This window comes from Phytophthora infestans, genomic scaffold, assembly GCF_000142945.1.
Source record: "Phytophthora infestans T30-4 supercont1.27 genomic scaffold, whole genome shotgun sequence".
Lineage (NCBI taxonomy): Eukaryota > Oomycota > Peronosporomycetes > Peronosporales > Peronosporaceae > Phytophthora > Phytophthora infestans.
The window spans coordinates 1,603,402-1,621,910 of NW_003303732.1; the positions used below are offsets into that span (position 1 = coordinate 1,603,402).

Consider the following 18,509-nt stretch of genomic DNA (forward strand, 5'->3'; position numbering starts at 1 on the left):
ATGATGCGAAAGAGAGGCTACGCACTTCGAGGTCAAAAGGTGGCTATTCGGGGTGAGTTCCAGCGAAAACCCAGAGTCTCCATGCTTGCGTTTATTGGTGTCAATGGCATTATTGACTACTATGACACTGTTGGAACATTTGACCGATTAGAGTTTGCTCGATGTTGTCAAGATTTTGCGTACTCTAAGCGTGCCAGTGCTCGACCTTACCCCAGAACTAATTCTGTTTGGATTTTAGATGGTGCATCCATCCATCGACACCCTGAAATTGTGCATTATCTAAGAAGTATCGGAATTGTACCGATTTTTCTACCTGCCTATTGCCCGTTCTCTAATCCCATCGAATTTCTCTTTGGTTACGTCAAGAAAGCCTTTCAGCGCTACTACGTGGAGTCCACGAATCGTGACTTAATGCCATTTATTGTTGACACATTTCGACGCTTTGTGAACTTTAATATGGCTCGGGTGTTTGAACATTGCGGCTGGATGGTCGATGGAACTTTCAATCATGTGGGGCCGCTGTCAACAGAGTCACGCGCAGTACCTGACTTTTGGGAGGACGTTTCCGAGGAAGAAGAAGAATTGGACGAGGATTTATTAGGCTTTCGTACGCTTAGTTAAAAAGCAAAAAAAACAAACGAATGATAGCACGCTCGCTTAAACTATCTGAATTATTGGTGCTCAAAATCCTCAAGATTTTCCATGTTCTGCAGCGGGTCGACCAACTCTCCAGGGTCTAATAGAGGCATGTGATGGAGGAGCGACTCAATTTGGACCTTACGAGCCTGCAACATCGTCTCAAAACTCTCCAACCGGCGACCATACATCTCCCAGTCGCGACGTAACTCTGTTGACCCAGCGATAGATGCGTTCACGACGTCGAGAGCAATTTGTGTCGAGCGGTGAAGATCATTGACGTGTTCTTGGACACGAGAATCAGTAGTCCGCAAGAGTCGCAAAATATGTGGAGGTGGTGGAGCACGTTTTTATCGTCCCATGTGGAACGATCCTGACTGCGAACCACCTCAGTAGCCCACATACGCCACACCACAGCTTCACCTGTGTATGTGGCGCTCCAAAAGACTTGTAGACGCCCCACAACCTCGCGAAGTGTGACTTCAGCAGCTGCGCCGGCCCTGTCAGTCTCGGCTGGGAGAATGCACTCCTTTTGAAAAGCTTGGCGCTCTTGTTTTCTCCTGAGACTGACGCCATATTCATAGATGAGAAGCGTGGCAGTCTTGTCATGCATTGATTGAAGCCAAGTGTTCCAGTCCTGGTTGGATTCTGAGCTGTCGACGATGTGTTTTTTCACCTTGAACACCATGAACTTGGACCAAGAGTCAATCGCAGCTTGCTCGACAGTCCAAGTCCCACCGGACTTCACTGCGATCCCTTTAGCATGAGGGCTGAATTCCGCCCATATTTTCTCCAGAATGTCCTGGAACGAAGTTCCACCTGCTACAATGGGGTCAAGAGAGTGACCAGAGCGGTCTCGCTCGCCTACCGTCTCCTTCACAATGGGCTGCATGACCAACCGGTAAACGTGAGATGATGCTGGTTGGTATACCTCAGTTGACGCTGGCCTACGGCGTCGCTCCGGGTACGAGGACGTTCGCACTCGCCCTTGAGGTGTCTGCGTTGGCGACGTAGACTCCATCTTGAACAATGATGTAAAGCGAGAAAACCACTCTCATTTGTCATTTTTTATGTTGTTTGGTAGTGGAGCGATTTTTGCGCCTGGAGGCATGTCAATCGGCCCTGAAAATTTTGAGTATAACCCACAATATCATGTTATGGATTTTAAAGACCAAGAATGTTATTCAAATTGCTTAGAAATACATCTATATCTTAAGTATTGCGTCAATTTTTTACCTTGCCCTCCTGATGCCGGTGCTCCGCAGAATGTGTCGAAGGCTGTTACGACAAACACTCCGCAGTTATAGCTGTCTACTTGGACGCACATATCCGATGCAAACGTCCGAACTCGGTATCGAAAACCCTTTTTCGGGGGTGAAAGCAGTGGTATAATGCTAGTGACATCATTTTTACATCACTTTGGTATGATGAAGCCATCGGATCGTACAACAGCATTGTTGCAGTGGCAAGCTGCACCATGATGCCACACCAGTGAACACCGTTGCAATTAAGTTGGATCAGGACCCATTCATCCGATAGACTAAAAAACAATTTGGCTAAGTCATCAGTAGTAATCCCAAAAGTCCCATTAAACACAACTCCAATGCACCCCGCATTGATAGCCACAATGTCTGCTCGATTTCCAAAGTTTTTCGCCAGAAGTAAATTAACAGCTCCGTCACTAAGCGAACCATTTCCAGATACGTAAATGTATTTTATCTGTATAGTAAAAAAACAATATTTGTGCTCATCAGTTTGTTTGATGGTTTAACAATATTAAGATGATCGGTGAGTGTCTTACCTTGAGTGACGACAGATAGAGACTATTTAAGCGCTTCTCGACGCCAGTATCTCTCGTTGCCTTGGCGTGAGGGGAGATAACGATAGAGAAGTCGATACCTTGGATCCATAAAGTCGCCTTCTTGATATCTTTGACAGCCGACATGGCAGTGTGCCACTTCTTCACTATGCCGACGGTCGTCGTCGACAATGTTCCTACGCCCTCGATTTTCATTGCGATATCCTTTTCAGCTAGACTTTTAGTTTTTCCTTGAAGCTAGGTGATGTTTTGAGAGCAGCGCCTAATAAAATCCCTTGGTAGAATCTTGCTAATTTTATCGGGGAACAATAGCGAGCTGACCGGCACCTTGTTTAGACGGACTGCAGTAATTCTTGGGGTTTTCTCGAAATAAAAACTTTTGAAATTGTCTTGATTCGTATGTTGGAAGTCTTGAAAAAATCATATCAAGTGACTTCACTGTCAGCGGATCGCGATTATCAGTTTCGTGGACCTCCTCCACCAAGTAGTCGTCATCCGCGCCAGCCGCATCTAAATTAAACTCGACGCCTGGTTGAGTCACTGCTCCTTCTGGTTCGCCACCAAGCCGCTCACACTCAGCATCCAGCATCACCGCCTCCTGTTTTTTGCGGATAACCGCACCTTCATGTTCCACAGACCCTACGCTCTGCCTCTGAAGAGAAGCCTGCGGCTCTGGATTATTAACACGGTCAGTAGTCGCCGTAACGCTGTGACACCCCTCTTCCTCTTCAGCAGCACACTGGGCAGCTCTCTCACCGTGGCCCTCGGCATTTCCCTTAGCGTGACTACTGTTTTTAATCGCCATCTGCGACTGCGTGAAGATTGTTCGATAATGGTCAATAAAGCGCCATACCCAATTTTGCTTCATGTGGTCGTTTTGTATAGCAAATTCTGGTATTTGCTCACAATACCTCTGTAATTCAGCCACTGAGATTTTGCTACCGCCTTCAACGCAGTTCCGGTAAAACTGTAAACTCGATTTTCGTATGGTTTTTCTTGGCGGTCGGGCCCAGCACCGCTCTTCCTGTATCACCCGGGGTCCAAACTCGGCTCTTTCACAATGGCGAGTTTTGAGTCCGATAAAGCTTTGCGCCAGCCGAGAAGTGTGAATTTCTTTACTCCTAACTCAGACGCTGCCTGTGATGTACTCCATTCTCTGTTTTCCGCCCAGATCTTTAGCGCCTTGGTCTTGTCGACCTCAGTATACTGTACGCAGCGGCGCTTCTTTTCCATGTCTCACAAATCCAAATCAGTGGAGGTAGGCATATAAAAAAACACGGACCGGTCCATAATTTAACCGGTTAAACATTTACGGTTGGTAAAAAGGATGACTCGACTGGTCCACTTAAATTGCATCTGTGTTCAAATAACTCGACCACATGCGTGATAAGTCGACCAAATGAAGATTAACTCGACCACATGCGTGATAACTCGACCCGACTGGTCGTGTTAAGCTGCATCTGTGTGCATGATAAGTCGGTCGAATGCAGGTTAGCTCGATTTATTCCAGGCCGGTATGGCATCAGTTAAAAACCTCTGCTGACATATATCAAACCGACATGGTAAGGCTCACGATATATCGAGGGAGAGGCAGTAGATGATAGCTCTTGGATAGCTGCGGTACCCCAGCGGTGCCGCTTAAAAGTAGCCATAACATTTTGACGGTACGCAATTCTCTTAAATCGCGACGGTGGATGTCGGTATAGTTATTGATTTGACTTAGGACTGCATATTAGCTTTAATACGGTTTATGGGAGTAGTTGGAAGAAGCAGCGGGAGATATAAGCTCGCTTTCGCTTTGGATACCTACGGGTTCGGTCGAGTTGGAGCGAAACCCAACTTAACGTGATTAATTTAAAAAAAACAGTCGCCAAACGCCCTAATCATAAAACGTGGCGAAAACAACAGTGAGCCTGTCTAATCGACAAGCCACTATCGCTCTCAAACAAATATTGTAACGCAGGCCATCGTAGGTGCTGGATACTAAATGTCAGTTAACCATCATACCCATATATGTCTGTATTATCGCGAACAGTAAGAACCAGCTCTGTGGAGACCCCGTCTAGTGGACCCGAGTGAACTTTGCTCCATCGATAAAGTATCATTCTTAGGTTGGGCAGCCAAAGATCTGTCCTGGTCATAAGTCTCGATGTTACTACAATACCTTAGTTGAGCAAAGCTTCCATTTCTAAAGCCCTCGTCATTCGTAGCGGTCAGCCATTTAAACGCGGAGAAGAAGCCCAAACAAAATCGAAGGCGCGCAAGTTGCCTCTGTTTCTATTCCTCTGCGCAGGCTAAAATTGTTTGGCACTCCATTATGAGCAGTAGTTCTTGGGCTGAGAGAATATGATACTTGTAAATGGTGCTCAGTATCAAAGTTTTGCCAATCCAAGTTCTCGACAGTTTGGTCCATTGGAGCCATCGCAAACATTCCATTGGGTAGATCGAAGTAAGTGCTGCCTCTAACACCAATGGTGCTAGCGTTTTGCAAGAGCGGTTGCCATAGGAAATGGGGTGTCTTCATGATACAGAAGTCGAAAGCTGTCCATGCTACAGTCTCAATAGGCGGGATAAAATCAGAGTGTGGCTGACCGCTAAAAGTAGATATTTCAATCGTGCCTTCCGCTGTTGGTGTGGCCCAGTTATGATTGGAGGGGGTATAACCATCTTCAATACGAATGCTCTCTCCAAACTCCACTGTCACCAAAGGGTGCACCGTCCCGAAAGCCACGTGTGTTGTTCGTATCAGTTGGCACTGGCGATTGCAGCGTCATCGCACAGTTCGAAGGCGATTCACGATGGATTTGCTGTTTTTTTACGCGCTCGCCTACTCATAAGCTTATTGCCATACCCAGGTCCGATATCGAGAACTGATATCGCTACGATCACATGTGAGCACACACCAAACTTTAAATGAATAGCTAGCCACACTTGTTGTTCTCAGCATCCACGAGCCATCCATCTTGAGCATATTGACACGATGTGCAAGGCGGGTAGACCATTTTACACTGTCACGACACAGTCGAGACTCCTTGCTTTTTTCCGCCTTTTCTAAAACCAAACCTAGTACGAATGGATCTTCTTCGTTTTCAACCACGTTAATTGCAAGGCGCCGAATTGTTTCCATCGCAGTGGCGTCAATATGCACCTCCAGAATATGCATCACCTGGACTCTTGTCTCATCATTCGTACGAGCCACAAGCACAGCCTTTGTTTTCAGCATCCATTTTGCCGCCTTCTTGATCCGCCGTTTGGTGTCGCGATGGATGTTGTCGGAGACGGCACATCGGACCTTACATCCTCAGCCAACCTAATCATACTTCGCAAAAATGCGCACATCTCACTCGTTTTGCGATGAACATGCCTCTTTACAGCTGCGTTGAATACCTCACATGGATTGTTTGTTGTAGCATAAGTTGAAGGAGAATAAAAAATCTGCCATCTCCAATATCTGCCTTCCGTCCACTGCTCTTCAAATTATGTTGCAAATGCACTTAGACATGACTCAGACCTCCAACCCGAAATTACTCGATCCTTCACTGCGCAATACTCAGTGTAACTTGTCGCGTAATGCATATCCATTATACCTGTGAAAACAGCGACCCTTGGCCCAGTTTCGAGATGCCTTGTTCTTTTGTGAACGTTGTTAAGTACGAGGAAAAAGCACATCAAATATTTGCTGTCACTGAATGCAGCTACGGCCCGAAGTGCATTAAATTGAGCGTTTCCCGCGTCGCCTAAGATGGCTTCAACCCGAAGGGTGGTATGAAATAATTTTTATACATTCTGGCGACGCTGTCAAAAGCCATTTCGTACTCTCTATGGGTTCGAGCACTGACGATCACAATTGAGGCAAGGTGATAAAACCGTTGACCGATCCGTGAATCCACACGAGACAACAGGATAACCTAGGTCGCTCAGTCTAAAGGTCGCGTCAGTGTGAAACAAGCGAAAATGTTCGCTTCCGTGAAGCTGCTTAACTTTTGTCAGGAAATTGGCTGTTCTTACACCCAAAACGAATGGGTCTTCTTCACTGCCCTTCCCGATCTGTGGATATCCATCAACACCACCTACAGGCCCAAATACAAATGCATTCTCATAGTCGATACCTTCAAAATAAGGATACCCTTTTGTCAGTTTCTTCACGGCTTCCCGTGTATTCCGAGATAAATATTTCTTTCGGAGTCTCTTTACACAGTCTGACACCTGCTGCCTCGATGGTAGCCCCAGCGGAGGTGGTGCAACATTAGTTGTACGACATAGGTTACTCCAAATATCGCGTGGTTGTACTCCGCATGAATTTATTCTAGTAATAAATTGTTTCACTTCATCTGTTATCGGTATACGATGTTGTCCAGCGCATTCTTCCTCCACCCTAAAGTGTTTTTTGTCGTTACAGTAGACACGCCACGCGGGTCTAGATGTACATTCCCAGTACTTCCACTGCACGCCACACTATATACCTCCATTCATATTTTCCTTGTTTGCACATGTCGGGCTGATACACTCCAGTCGTCTCTGAATCATAGCGTGGTCGGTGTTGCATATCCTACAGTCCATCTTCCGCTTTACGTATGCACCGGCGCAACAGAAATCTGATGCTACAGCTTGACAAAGTCTGCGCTCGTTGAATGCTCCGCCAATAGTGCCCAGGAATGGCGTGGCATCCTTCGGTTTTGCGCTCGGTGTTAGTAGGATAAGCCCAGGTGCCAATGAGGTGAATGCACGGCGTGCCGGGGGTCAACTGAAGTAAAAACAGTTTATGGCGAACAAACGTCGAACTGGTTGTAACACGACTGGGCCCGCTCCAACCAATCAAGTAAAGCTGCACACTGCTGATGCTGGTTTACTCGACCGGTCGAGATATCGTACATGTGGTTGAGTTAACCTGCAAGCGGCCGATGCTGGTTTACTCGCCCGGTCGGGTTATTGTGCAAGTGGTCAAGCTAATCTGCGAGCGGCCGATACTGGTTTACTCGTGTGGTGTAGTGATTTCTCCGTAGTTGCGGATTATCACCCGTCGACAAAGACGGGACACCGCTCAAGATGTTCAAGCGACGAACCCTCGGTCATGTGATGTACGGAGACGCTAAGGTGCAAAGGGACTCGACGGTGTCACTTCCGAACTTTCAATGGATATTGGATACGGCCATATGTCACTGAATCCAGGCTGTCCTTATTATTAATAATGGACTGGCCGGATTCGCATTCAGCGGACCATCTACGGTACGAACCCTCAGTGGCGGTTGGGATGAGTTTGCGGAAGACTCAGCGACCCTTGGAAGGCACGTTTACCGTCTGGGACAGGGCGCGGACCGTTAAAGATACTCATGCGACGGTGCAGACGACGCTTGGCATGCAAGAAGATCCATAACGGATCATTGTTCACTTGATATTTGTAAACTTGATTAGGACTTCTTATTAGGAATAGACCCGAAAGGGTAAGCTTAAAGACAGAACAGAATTTCCACTCAAGCACACAGAGCGACGTACGGCTTCAAGGTAAGCGTCAGGTCAAGCTTGTTTGAGTGTGTTATGCCTGTCGGTGAACTCGAAGCTCTGTAGCGAGGGTTCATCCGGCAAGACCAAGAGACTTTGTGTATTGGTCGATTACTATCGGGGGGTTTTACGTGACGGCTTATTGTCGCCTATTTGCACGACTGGGAGTGCTTGGATTGCCTCCTTTTATTCTTCCAACCGAGTGTTGAACACTCGGTGACCTTGTAAAGGGCTTACCCGTGCCTGGTACCCTTCCGCTGTTGGGACCACGAGGATTCATAACACATACTAGCTTTGCTCGTGCTAGTAGCGTGTTTTTATTTCTACTGGTTGGCCTATATAAGTAGTTTACATGGTCCACTTTGTCCCGGTGCAAGGGCAGAACTGGGGTCTTCAGGTCCGCCCGAGCGGTCCTTTACTATCCTAGTAGACGTTTTGTTGTGGGGACGTCCTAACTACATTTGTAGCTAGCGTTCACGTGGGAATTCCAACACCACAACTGGTGCCGCGACCCGGGAACAGATTGTGATTATTGTGAACGGTTGGTATGGCCTTCCAGTTTACTAGCTACCAAGAGAAGAAGAACAAGAAGAACAAGAAAACAAGAAACATGGCGAAAGGACAACTGACGGTACCAGTTACGCCTGCCGAGTCTGGCGGGGCTCACAACGAGACCTCAAGCCCGGCTGCGCGCTTTGCAGCCGCCACCGGGGTTTCGGTGAGCTTTGACGACGAGGCGGGCATCGGTCCTGATGCCCACGATTATGAAGATTTCGAAGACAAGACGCCGGCTCTAGAGACAGGCGCAGCGACGCCGGAGACAGCCACGCTATCATCGGGGCTGAGCGGGGCGACCAAGTCCCTTTCGAGGAACCTAGCCGACGAGCTCGATGATGTTGCGGGACCGGAACCGGCCTACGAAGATTATGACGATGGGACCGAGGGTTCTAAACCTTTGGTGGCGAGTGCAAAGCATTCAGCACTGCTGAAGGCACCTCGCCCACCTATCAACGGTGATACACCAGCCGCCAAGCGCGTTTTCGACCGCGTACAAGCGCTGATGCAGAATGATGAGTGGATGCAGCTGTACAAGCCCATCCCCAAGAAAAAGGCCGACTGGCCTGCGCTTGTGCAGGAATTTCAATACCCAGTCAGCTCGGTTTCGACTAGTTAACTCGCCGAGGATTCAGTTTCGCTACTGTTGTCGCTGGGCATTAAGAACGAGACGTACCCATCGACGATGTCTCCAATATTGAAGTCCACATGAAGCCGGAGCTGCTCTCCAGAAATGGAAGAAGAAGCTTCGGAAGGCGTTTGGCGCTGTTGGCATCAACGCCGGAATACAGCCTGTGAGGCGAACGATCGTTCAAGATGAAGATCCGTCCACGATTCCACTGCCGCCGACACCCCAACGACTCGTTCGTACTCCTCCGACCAAGCGTGGAGCTGAGCGTGGGGCCTTTGGCACTACCGAAGCTTCACCGTACTTTCAAGACTCGCACATGCTTACGCCACGTTCGGAGAGCCGTATGCAACGTATTTACGCTGGCAACGAGGGTTCGTTCGGTCACCGAGGTGGTACGCGAGCTCCCAAAGGTGGTGCCGGACGACGTCAAGTCGACAGCGATGGTTCGTCCAGTGACGATGATTTTTGTGCGTACATTCGACGAGGAAGATCCTCAAAGTCGAGTTGATGCGTCAGATGAGCGAGCTGGCGACACTGACCGATGTGGACCCGACACCGAGGATTGAAATGGCATCGCACTGACCGTTGGATCGCATCACGCCGTTCTCAGGCTCTCGCAACAAGAGCGAGAACGGTATGCAGTGGCGCCGTGGGCACTTCTATGAAATGACTGGAACCCACACTGATACCGATAAATGGTGCATTCCATTTGAGCTAAGTTTCCGGGACGGAGCCATTTATTGGTTCCGTCAACTTCTGAAGAAGACGAAGCGCAAGTGGAAGCTGTTGAGCGACGCGTTCATCCGCTACTACTGCTCGCAGTTCACTCAGACGGCACTGTCACGTTACTACTCTGCAATGCGGGAACGTAACGAACATCTATGCGACTACATAAACCGGCTGAGTGGCTACGCTCGGACCGCCCGTCTACACTTGGAGAAGAGTGGTTGCGACGCGAAAGAACACGTACAGCGGTTCCTGGCAACATGCGACGATGACAAGCTGGCGGAGAGTCTCTACCACGCTCGAGTCGCCGACATTCACGAGTTCGAAGAGATCATCGAAGATGCTCTTAAGGGCAAGGAGAGAATGGCCAAGCGTGACAGTAAGTACCGATACGCCAAGAGTCGTGACGCGCGACGCGACGATGGGTACGCCCGCAACAATCGGCGTGATGATCGTCGCCGCGATGACAACCGCAACAAACCAAGAGTAACGCTCATTGAAGCCACGGTGGATGACCTACTAGCTGAATTAGAAGGTCGTGAAGCTGCTCAGGGAGGCACCGAGTATTCAAACGAAGATCCGAGCGCTTACAGCGATGTCCAAGACGAGTACAACGACTTTCAGCCCGATAATACGGATGGTGATTTCTCATTGGATGAAAATGACCGATACCTCGCCGCGGCTTACGGAATTGAGCGCCGTGCAGCTGCTGAAGGCACCTACGCACGTTCAGACAACCGCCAACCGCGTGGAAAAAAGCCTGATCGCGAGAATGGCTTCAATCAAGATCGCCGAGGTTATGACCGTGGGTTCAATCAGAACCAACGCGGTCGACGTGACTTCAACCGCGACAACCGACGCCCACAGTACGGACCATGCGCGGTGTGCGGTAGCATGAGTCACTCCTCCCACTACTGTAACAGGCGATGCAAGTTCTGCAAAACAACTTCACGATGCTGGACAATGCGAACTTTTTCGCAGCTTCCAAGACCTTGCCAAATTCGTGCGCACTAAAGGCACGAAGGAGGAACTCCCGCCAGAGCTCAAGGCCGTCGTTCAAGAACGTCATTTAAACCAGGCAGCCCGCCAACTACAACTGGGTTGGTCCCTATCTGGCTGCCACAGTTAACCGAGCCTTCAATGGAAGCAGAGTGTATCTTTGCTTTCATGGGGCTGAGTGAATGGCCTGATAATTACGTAACAAGAGTGAACGCGACGGAAAATGAAAAGGAGAGGAGTAGAATCCTCGGTGGAGGTGTTGGAGAGAGCGTGGAGTGTGCTAAGGCAGATGAGGGCACCAGCGAGGGTTCGTTCGGCTTGGTTTCGAGTGGAGCGCGAGACGAGCCCAAGGGTCACTCCAAGATGATGAAGTGGAACCCTGGCGAGCGACAGAGGTGGTGGTCGGCCAAGAAATTCGACCGACGGGTCAGAATGAAAGCTCTGGTGCAAGGCGCTGTGAACGACCAGCGAACGAGGATCCTCCTCGACACAGGAGCGAACGTTAGTGTGATCACTGACGCCTTTGCGAAGAAGTTGCGACTCCGAGATGTACCCGATCACGGACGCTGATATTGACAATTAAGGAATTAACGAAGGCAAGGTGTCTACGACGCGACGAGCGTGCGTCAAGATTACGCTTGGATGGGAGATGGTGTACGTGTTCGAGATGTGGGTAATGGCGCATAGTGCATGCGTCGACGTGGTACTCGAGACCGACTTTATGATCCCAGCTGGGATCCGGTTGGACCTGTTTCACGGCGCGGCGCAATTACCGCACGAAGTAAAAATTTCACTAATCAAGACCAAGAACATGATCGACAGCGAAGAGTACGGCTCCCATGTTAACGCCGGGCCACCCGAGCGTTTGGACATTCAAGCGTACGAGTCGCAAGAATACCGACTAGGGAAGCGCCACGTCGGGCTCGCAGAACACGTACTGTGGGTTCGTCGAACAGGCAAGTTCAATTCCGTCAGAGGCGAGGTTTCGACGTGGACGGGCCTCAGAGTATTCGGTTGACCAATGTGTCCGACCAAACAGTGTAGCTACCGGCACACGACTCGATCGCGATGTGGATTCCGGATGGGGATTTGCCGCGAGGTGACGGCTATGTGCGTCTGGACTCCAAGAAGTACCAAGATAGACAAGTGCTGGCCTATTTAGTTTGCAGCGACTGCGAGCTGTTTCAGCGTGAGTGCGAGATCTACGAGCAATGGCTTGCAACTCAGCCTTCGGCAGTCGAGCGACCGGACTATCCAGAACGCAGTGGGGTGCTACCACGGCCTCTTGAAGAGTCGCTAATGTCTCTAGTGATCGTCTGACCTGTGCAGAGCGCTGGGCATTGATCATGGAGGAGCGTGAACGAGTGGAGGCCTGTCTGGCGTCTGGGGTGACAGCCGGGGACTCGGCTGATGGTCAGCTTTCCAAAGAACCTTTGGCCACTTACACGACAACTCACGGCGGAGGCATTAATGCGAACGAAGCCTCGGTAGCGCGTACACACGAACTACTGAGGCCGGTAAACGTGGTACCTACGCCAACGAGTGCTCGTTTCAAGTCTGGGGTGACAACGGAAGCGACAAGTAACAGCACTGAATTAGATAGAGTCACCATTGTTGACGAATCTGTCCCGGCCTTGTGTGCAACCAAATCTGCGAACGAGACATCGGTGGTTGACCCAGAAGATGCAGGCATCGCGCTGAAGGTGTTGAGTACGGGACCGAGTGTTCATTGCGAGATTGGTGCGAATGCCGAACTGTCAAGACAACGGCCGACCGAGGACCTGAACAAAAGTCAACAGCCCAATATGTCGGTTGCCTGCGCATTCAATATCGCGAGCAACGACTCGGCAGATGGCCCAGAGATGGGAAACCAGGATGGGAAGGAGATGGACCCAGTACCGACTGTTGAAATCAAAGCGGATGCCCATGCTGAGTCAAGGGAAGAATCCGTAGCGACGTTGGACGGAGCGTACATCTCGGCTGCTCGAGTATTAACGACCGAAGGAAATGAAGCAACGGAGGATACGAGAAATGACTTCTACGAACACCCGGTTATCAACATTGGCTTGGAAGACTACGCGAAGAAGCTGGCATTCCTGCCGGACCTGACCGAAAAAACCAACACGAAAATAGACTACACTGCGTCTAATGTTGCTGATCGTCAGTTGTCGACTGATCGCCTAGATCGTCTGGTCGTGACACTGAAGAACCACGAGAACATCCTGATTGCTAGTGTTAACGCACTACCGCCGCCATCCTACGGCGCGGTATGCGATATCGACACACAGGGGCACGCCCCGATTAAACAGCGTGCCCGGCACGTGCCGCTACGATTTCTCGGCAAACTGTACGAGCTGCTGCGCGCTTTGTTGCGAGCAGGACTGATCGTCTTTTCAAATAGTCCATGGGCATCGCCGTTCGTGATTGTGATGAAAAAGAATGGGCTGGACATCCGGCTCTGCATTGATTACAAGATGGTGAATGCTATCACCGCGATCATGGAGTATGTAATGCCGCTAGTCGACGACCTGTTAACCGATCTAGAGCGCTACCTATGGTTCTGCTCGCTGGATGTAACAAGCGGCTTCTGGGCGGTCATGAAGACCTTGCGAGCACGTAAAGTGTCGGCGTTTGTGTGCGCACTCGGACATTTCGAGTGGTTACGCATTCCCTTCGGGTTAAAGAATGCGCCGATGATCTACCAGCGTATGATTGACAACGCACTCTGGGGGTTCGTTCAACCTAAAGGAGGTTGGTTTGAATACTCGGAGAGGATGCGTTTAGCTGAAGAACAGGCCAAGGAACGTCGTGGGCCAAGCGCCGAGAATTCGTTTCAAACGAAGTTCGCGGCAGACCGCGAAGCACCGGTAGAGACCGACCCTGTACTACAACTCATCAACAGCCCCGTCGCTGACATGTTTACGAACGGGGAATCAGATGAATCATCGCTGATACCTGTATTTGGTCGACGGTCGTTTGTGGATGACATTTGCTTCGGTGGCGAGGATTTCGACAGCTGCCTGGCGACGCTGGACCGATTGCTGGCAAGATTTGCACAGTGTCGGATCAGCAGTAGCTTCACCAAGAGCATCTTTTGCCAACCCAAGGTGGACTTTCTGTCGCATAAAATTTCGCCAGAAGGTATCAGAGCTGACCCCAAGAAGCTTGCGGCCATCACCGAGCTTTCGTTTCCAACGAGCAAGAAGGGCATGCAGTCGTTTCTTGGAGCGGTTAATTACTACAGCCGCTTCATTCAAGACTTCGCGGTCTACGGTGCGGCGCTGTACCAGCTTAAGGATGAAGACTTTGTCGTTGAAGGTGGCCTTTCTGTGGCACGTCGTTCCTTCAAAAAATTGAAGACGAGTGTTTCACATTCACCCATCCTCAGGCACTTCGATCGGTCAAAAGAAGTTCACGTCATGCTCTTTGCGAATGAATGGGCATTGAGCACTACGCTAATGCAAGAACATAAAGGCAAGTTACACCCCGTACGGTTCCTCGGTCGTGTGCTCAAGGAGGCCGAGATGAACTAACATCCTGCCGAGAAGGAAGTTTTGGCGTTACTTCTGCTGTTGAAGATCTGTTACGTCCAGCTGGCAGGAAAGACGCTACATGTCTATACACGATCCTCGACGTTGGAGTGGGTGCACAAGTCGAAGTCTCTCTTCGGATGCGCGGTCCAGTTCGCCGTACTGCTTTCGCAGTGGCATTTGAAGGTGCAGCGCGTGAAGGAGAAAGATGTCGCCTTCGCGCAGCTACTGCAGTCAAGCATCACGAGCTTCGTCGACCTGGAAGACTCGCTCGCGCCGGTGGCACCTCCAAAAAAGGGTTCCCCGACTATTCGAATGGACCCCGCGTTGCTGTACGCCAGGCTTCCCCGTAATTCAAGCGGATTTGTCATGTCTTTTGACGGATCAGCGAAGCCAGAGAAGTACGGTGGCTACGGGAGTTGTTCATGGGTGCTGTGAAGCCTTCCTGAGTGGAAGATAGTGATTGCTGCAAACGCTTATCTCTCGGCCACCATGGTGAATGAGGCAGAGTATACAGGTATGATAAATGGTGTCAAAACTGCTATTGCGCATGGTGCCGAGGATTTAGTCATCGTTGGTGACTCAAGCCTCGCGATTCACCAATCACTAGGGGTGATCGCATGCAGGAAGGAAACTTTGCTAGCGCTGCTAAATACTCACAAGGAACTCGCGGTCAAGCTTCGATCAGTTAAATATCTTCACGTTGTACGAGAATACAACGCTGCCGCGGATTCGTTAGCCACTGAAGCGCTGGAATCGAAGGTCAGTCGGGTCATCTTGGCTGAAACTCACAAGTCGGAATTGGCGTCGCTGAATCGCATCCAGGAAATGATCTACGAGCCGGATGAAGACTCGGTAGATGTTTCGTCACGAGGAGCAGAGCGTCAAGTACAGGCAGCGAGTCTTCAAAGTGGAAACTTCCGAAAATTTCGTGGTTGATTACAGCTCACCAGAGTGTGATTATGGTAATATGGCAGTGATGACTCGGCGACAGACGAAAGCCAAGAAACGCGTCAGGTCTGCAGATGAACACTCGGAGGAGGTCTAAAAAGGTCACGAACAGCATGAAGAACGACGAGAGACGTCCACCGAAGATTCAAACGGCGAAGATTTGCCAGACCATCCTCACAAGACTGTACCAGCGGCATTTCCCGATGCGGAAGCTGTTGACCCGGTAGCGATACAGCTGGAACGACGCAGACGGATACTGGTGGCACAAGACGAGGAGCAGAAGTGGTTTAACATCAAGAATGTGCGTCAGGGCCAAGAAAAAGAGCTGAGTTACAAAGAAGCTCGAGATGCCTGCAGGTACGCTGACCGGTTCGTGTATCAGAAGACGGCGTGCTTCACTTTCTTGGATTGAATCGTCGATACGACCACGGTTGGCAAGAAGAGACCAAGCTGCGGCTAGTAGTACCGACAACGATGATTCAAGAGGTCCTACAGAACTGTCACGACTCGCTGGAAGGAGGACATCAAGGTGTGGTGAGAGCGTTCCATCGCGTTAAGTCCGATTATTATTGTATCGGCTTGTATGCTGACGTGGAGAAGCATGTGAAGTCATGTCCAGATTGCAGCTCGAGTAAACGCCGTCCGCAGCTTCGTGGATACTCACCTAGCAACGTACTAGCCGAACGCCCTTTCTAGATCGTCTCGATGGATTTTGTGATCCCACTACCGAAATCTCGCAGGGGCAACACGGCGTTGCTCCTATTTCAGTGCTCGTTCACGGGATTCGTTATTGCCAAGGCTATCGCAGATACGACTGCACTGAGTGTTGCCCAAGTGTTCGAAGAATGTGTGTACCGACGGCTCGGAGCCCCATCACTGATAAGGCACGACCGCGACCCACGCTTCATGAGCGAGGTTTTCCAAGCGTTCGCTGAGATGATGCAGTCAAGATCACGAGCAACGTTGAGCTATCGACCACAGGCTAATGGACAACAGGAACGCTCGGTGAAGTCGGTGATGGGTTCCGTACGGGTGTACGCGAAATACCCTTTACAGCAAGATTGGGACGAAATCACAGAGAAGCTGGTATTCGCTATTAATACTTCTCAGGACACTTCAAGGAAGGAAACACCGTTCTACCTCGTTCGCAGTCGACGTTGCGGGCAATGTCGTCATCACTCAAACGAGGACTCGGCAAGCAGTCTGACGCACTAGCGTGGCGGTGTGAGATCAATCGACAACATGAGGTCGCCCTCACTATGTCCAAAGACTATCAGGCTATAGAAAAGATGCGAAGGGCAAAAAGCATAATGATGCCCTGAGTCGACTGGAAAAAGCTGCTGTACCTCAACCAAGTGCAAACGAACACTCGGCGGACCCTCCAGAAGCTTCGGAAGAGATGGAAGATCCTGCAAGAGCCCCACCGAGATCTCTTTTTGAGAATGGGAGCCGGGCGTGGTTGTACATGGAACACGTCAAACCGAGCTAGACGAAGAAATTAGCTCACCGGTGGCATGGACCTTTTCGGATCAAGCGCAAGGGGGAAGAGTTTGCGTACGAGCTGGAACTGCCTGACCGAAGTGGGTATCGCTTCTACCCAGTAGTGTATGTGTCGAGACTCAAGGCTGTCAACGAGTTCAACAGTCGACCGAACACTCGGTTGGTACTAGACGCGACTAATGAAGCAAGACTCGACTTCGATGAGGAACTATTACCTGAGGACAGCTGGGAACCAGATCAAGTTGCCGGTGAATATGAAGTCGAGGCCATCCTCGACGGCAGAACACCACTGTCGACGAGCACGGAGCGTGCTGTACGCGAGTTCAAAGTCAAGTGGGTTGGTTATGCAGATCCAACTTGGGAACCAGCATTCAACTTGTCATGTGGAGGTCTGCTGTACGACTATTTGCGAGCCAAGAAGAGCAAGAATCGGCTGCAGATGGCGCAAGTGGCGGACGAAGACTAGCGTGACTGGATCATGTGTGAACTGTCCACAGGGCGATGCAGCCTGTGGTAACAGACGAAAAAACGTTACGGCAACAACAAATTGTATATGCATTTGACGAACAACATGAACATGATTACGCTGTGGAAGTGAATTAAGGATAAGAAAACATGAAGGCCGACCGGGGAGCGACCACTGAAAACGAAAACTCGCTGGGCCCCTCAGCAGTTAGCTGAGATGCTGGAGAACGTTGTGGAGCATGCAGCGAGGATTCAAAGCGATTCCAATTGCCTGGCCGCGGTGGGCAAGAGTGCCAACGAAGTCGAGTCACCACTTTCCTTCTCCTCTTCATCAGGAACCTGAGCCTCGGCAGCTGGAGCTACAGCCGGACCCTGCGAATAGCTTCAACAGGAGCAGCAGCCAGAGCGGGACGTGGAGTAATCGGTGGCGAGTCAAACAATGAACGCCAGGTCGGAATAACTTCAGTTGAATCCAGAGACGGGTCAACGATCACGCTTCGGTACACGTCCACGAAACGCGTACCACGAGGATTGAAGAGCTCCGGATACGCTGACACGGGAAGTACGTGGTGTTGTACGGGTGCTGATGCGGCGCATTCATCCATTCCGTAAGCCAGGGTTGATGAGCATCGAGAGACGGAGCTTCGGAAAGCCAGTCGGGAGTCCGAGGTGCAAACGGCAAGTTCTCGATCGGGTACCATGGCTTGGACGGCTCCAGAAGCAGCTCAGGACGAATGAACGGCGCGCCGGAAGTACCAGAGGAAACTGAGTCACGATTCCACGCCATGTACTGTTCACCGTACTTGTTACGAAGACGGTCCGAACGGCCGGTCGTGCTCACTGAAGAGATCTTCAACAGAGCTCTCAGTTCCTTCAAGCGCTCCTTGTCGTGGCTAACTTGTTTAGCTTTTCAGCGAGACCTCGCTCAATACCATCCAACGGAAGCCAGTGGAGACGCTCCCACAACGCGAACCCGAGGTCACCTTGCTTACCGCGGTCACCCCGAAGGTTCGCCCAGATCAACTTGAGACGGGTCTCAATCGGAGCACGCATTGAGATGGGGACGCTTGGGATCGAAGTCGACAGTGTCGAAAAGACAGGCTTGAAGAGGATAGAGCTGCCGAAGTTGCTGGTACGGGTGATCAGGGTGTGAATAATCAAAGTACGCTTGGAGACCGTCCAACGTTGTACGCACGAT

The 18,509-nt window shown here is 50.4% G+C and overlaps 1 protein-coding gene across 1 annotated transcript; it reads left to right on the top strand.

Annotated features, from left to right (window-relative positions):
• PITG_12822 (uncharacterized protein) lies at positions 1-412 on the top strand (the record flags this gene model as incomplete). Its single annotated transcript, XM_002900155.1, has 2 exons — positions 1-326; positions 394-412. The coding sequence occupies 2 exons, from the start codon at positions 1-3 to the stop codon at positions 410-412; spliced, it is 345 nt and encodes a 114-aa protein (XP_002900201.1).
• Between the last annotated feature and the right edge of the window lie 18,097 nt (positions 413-18,509).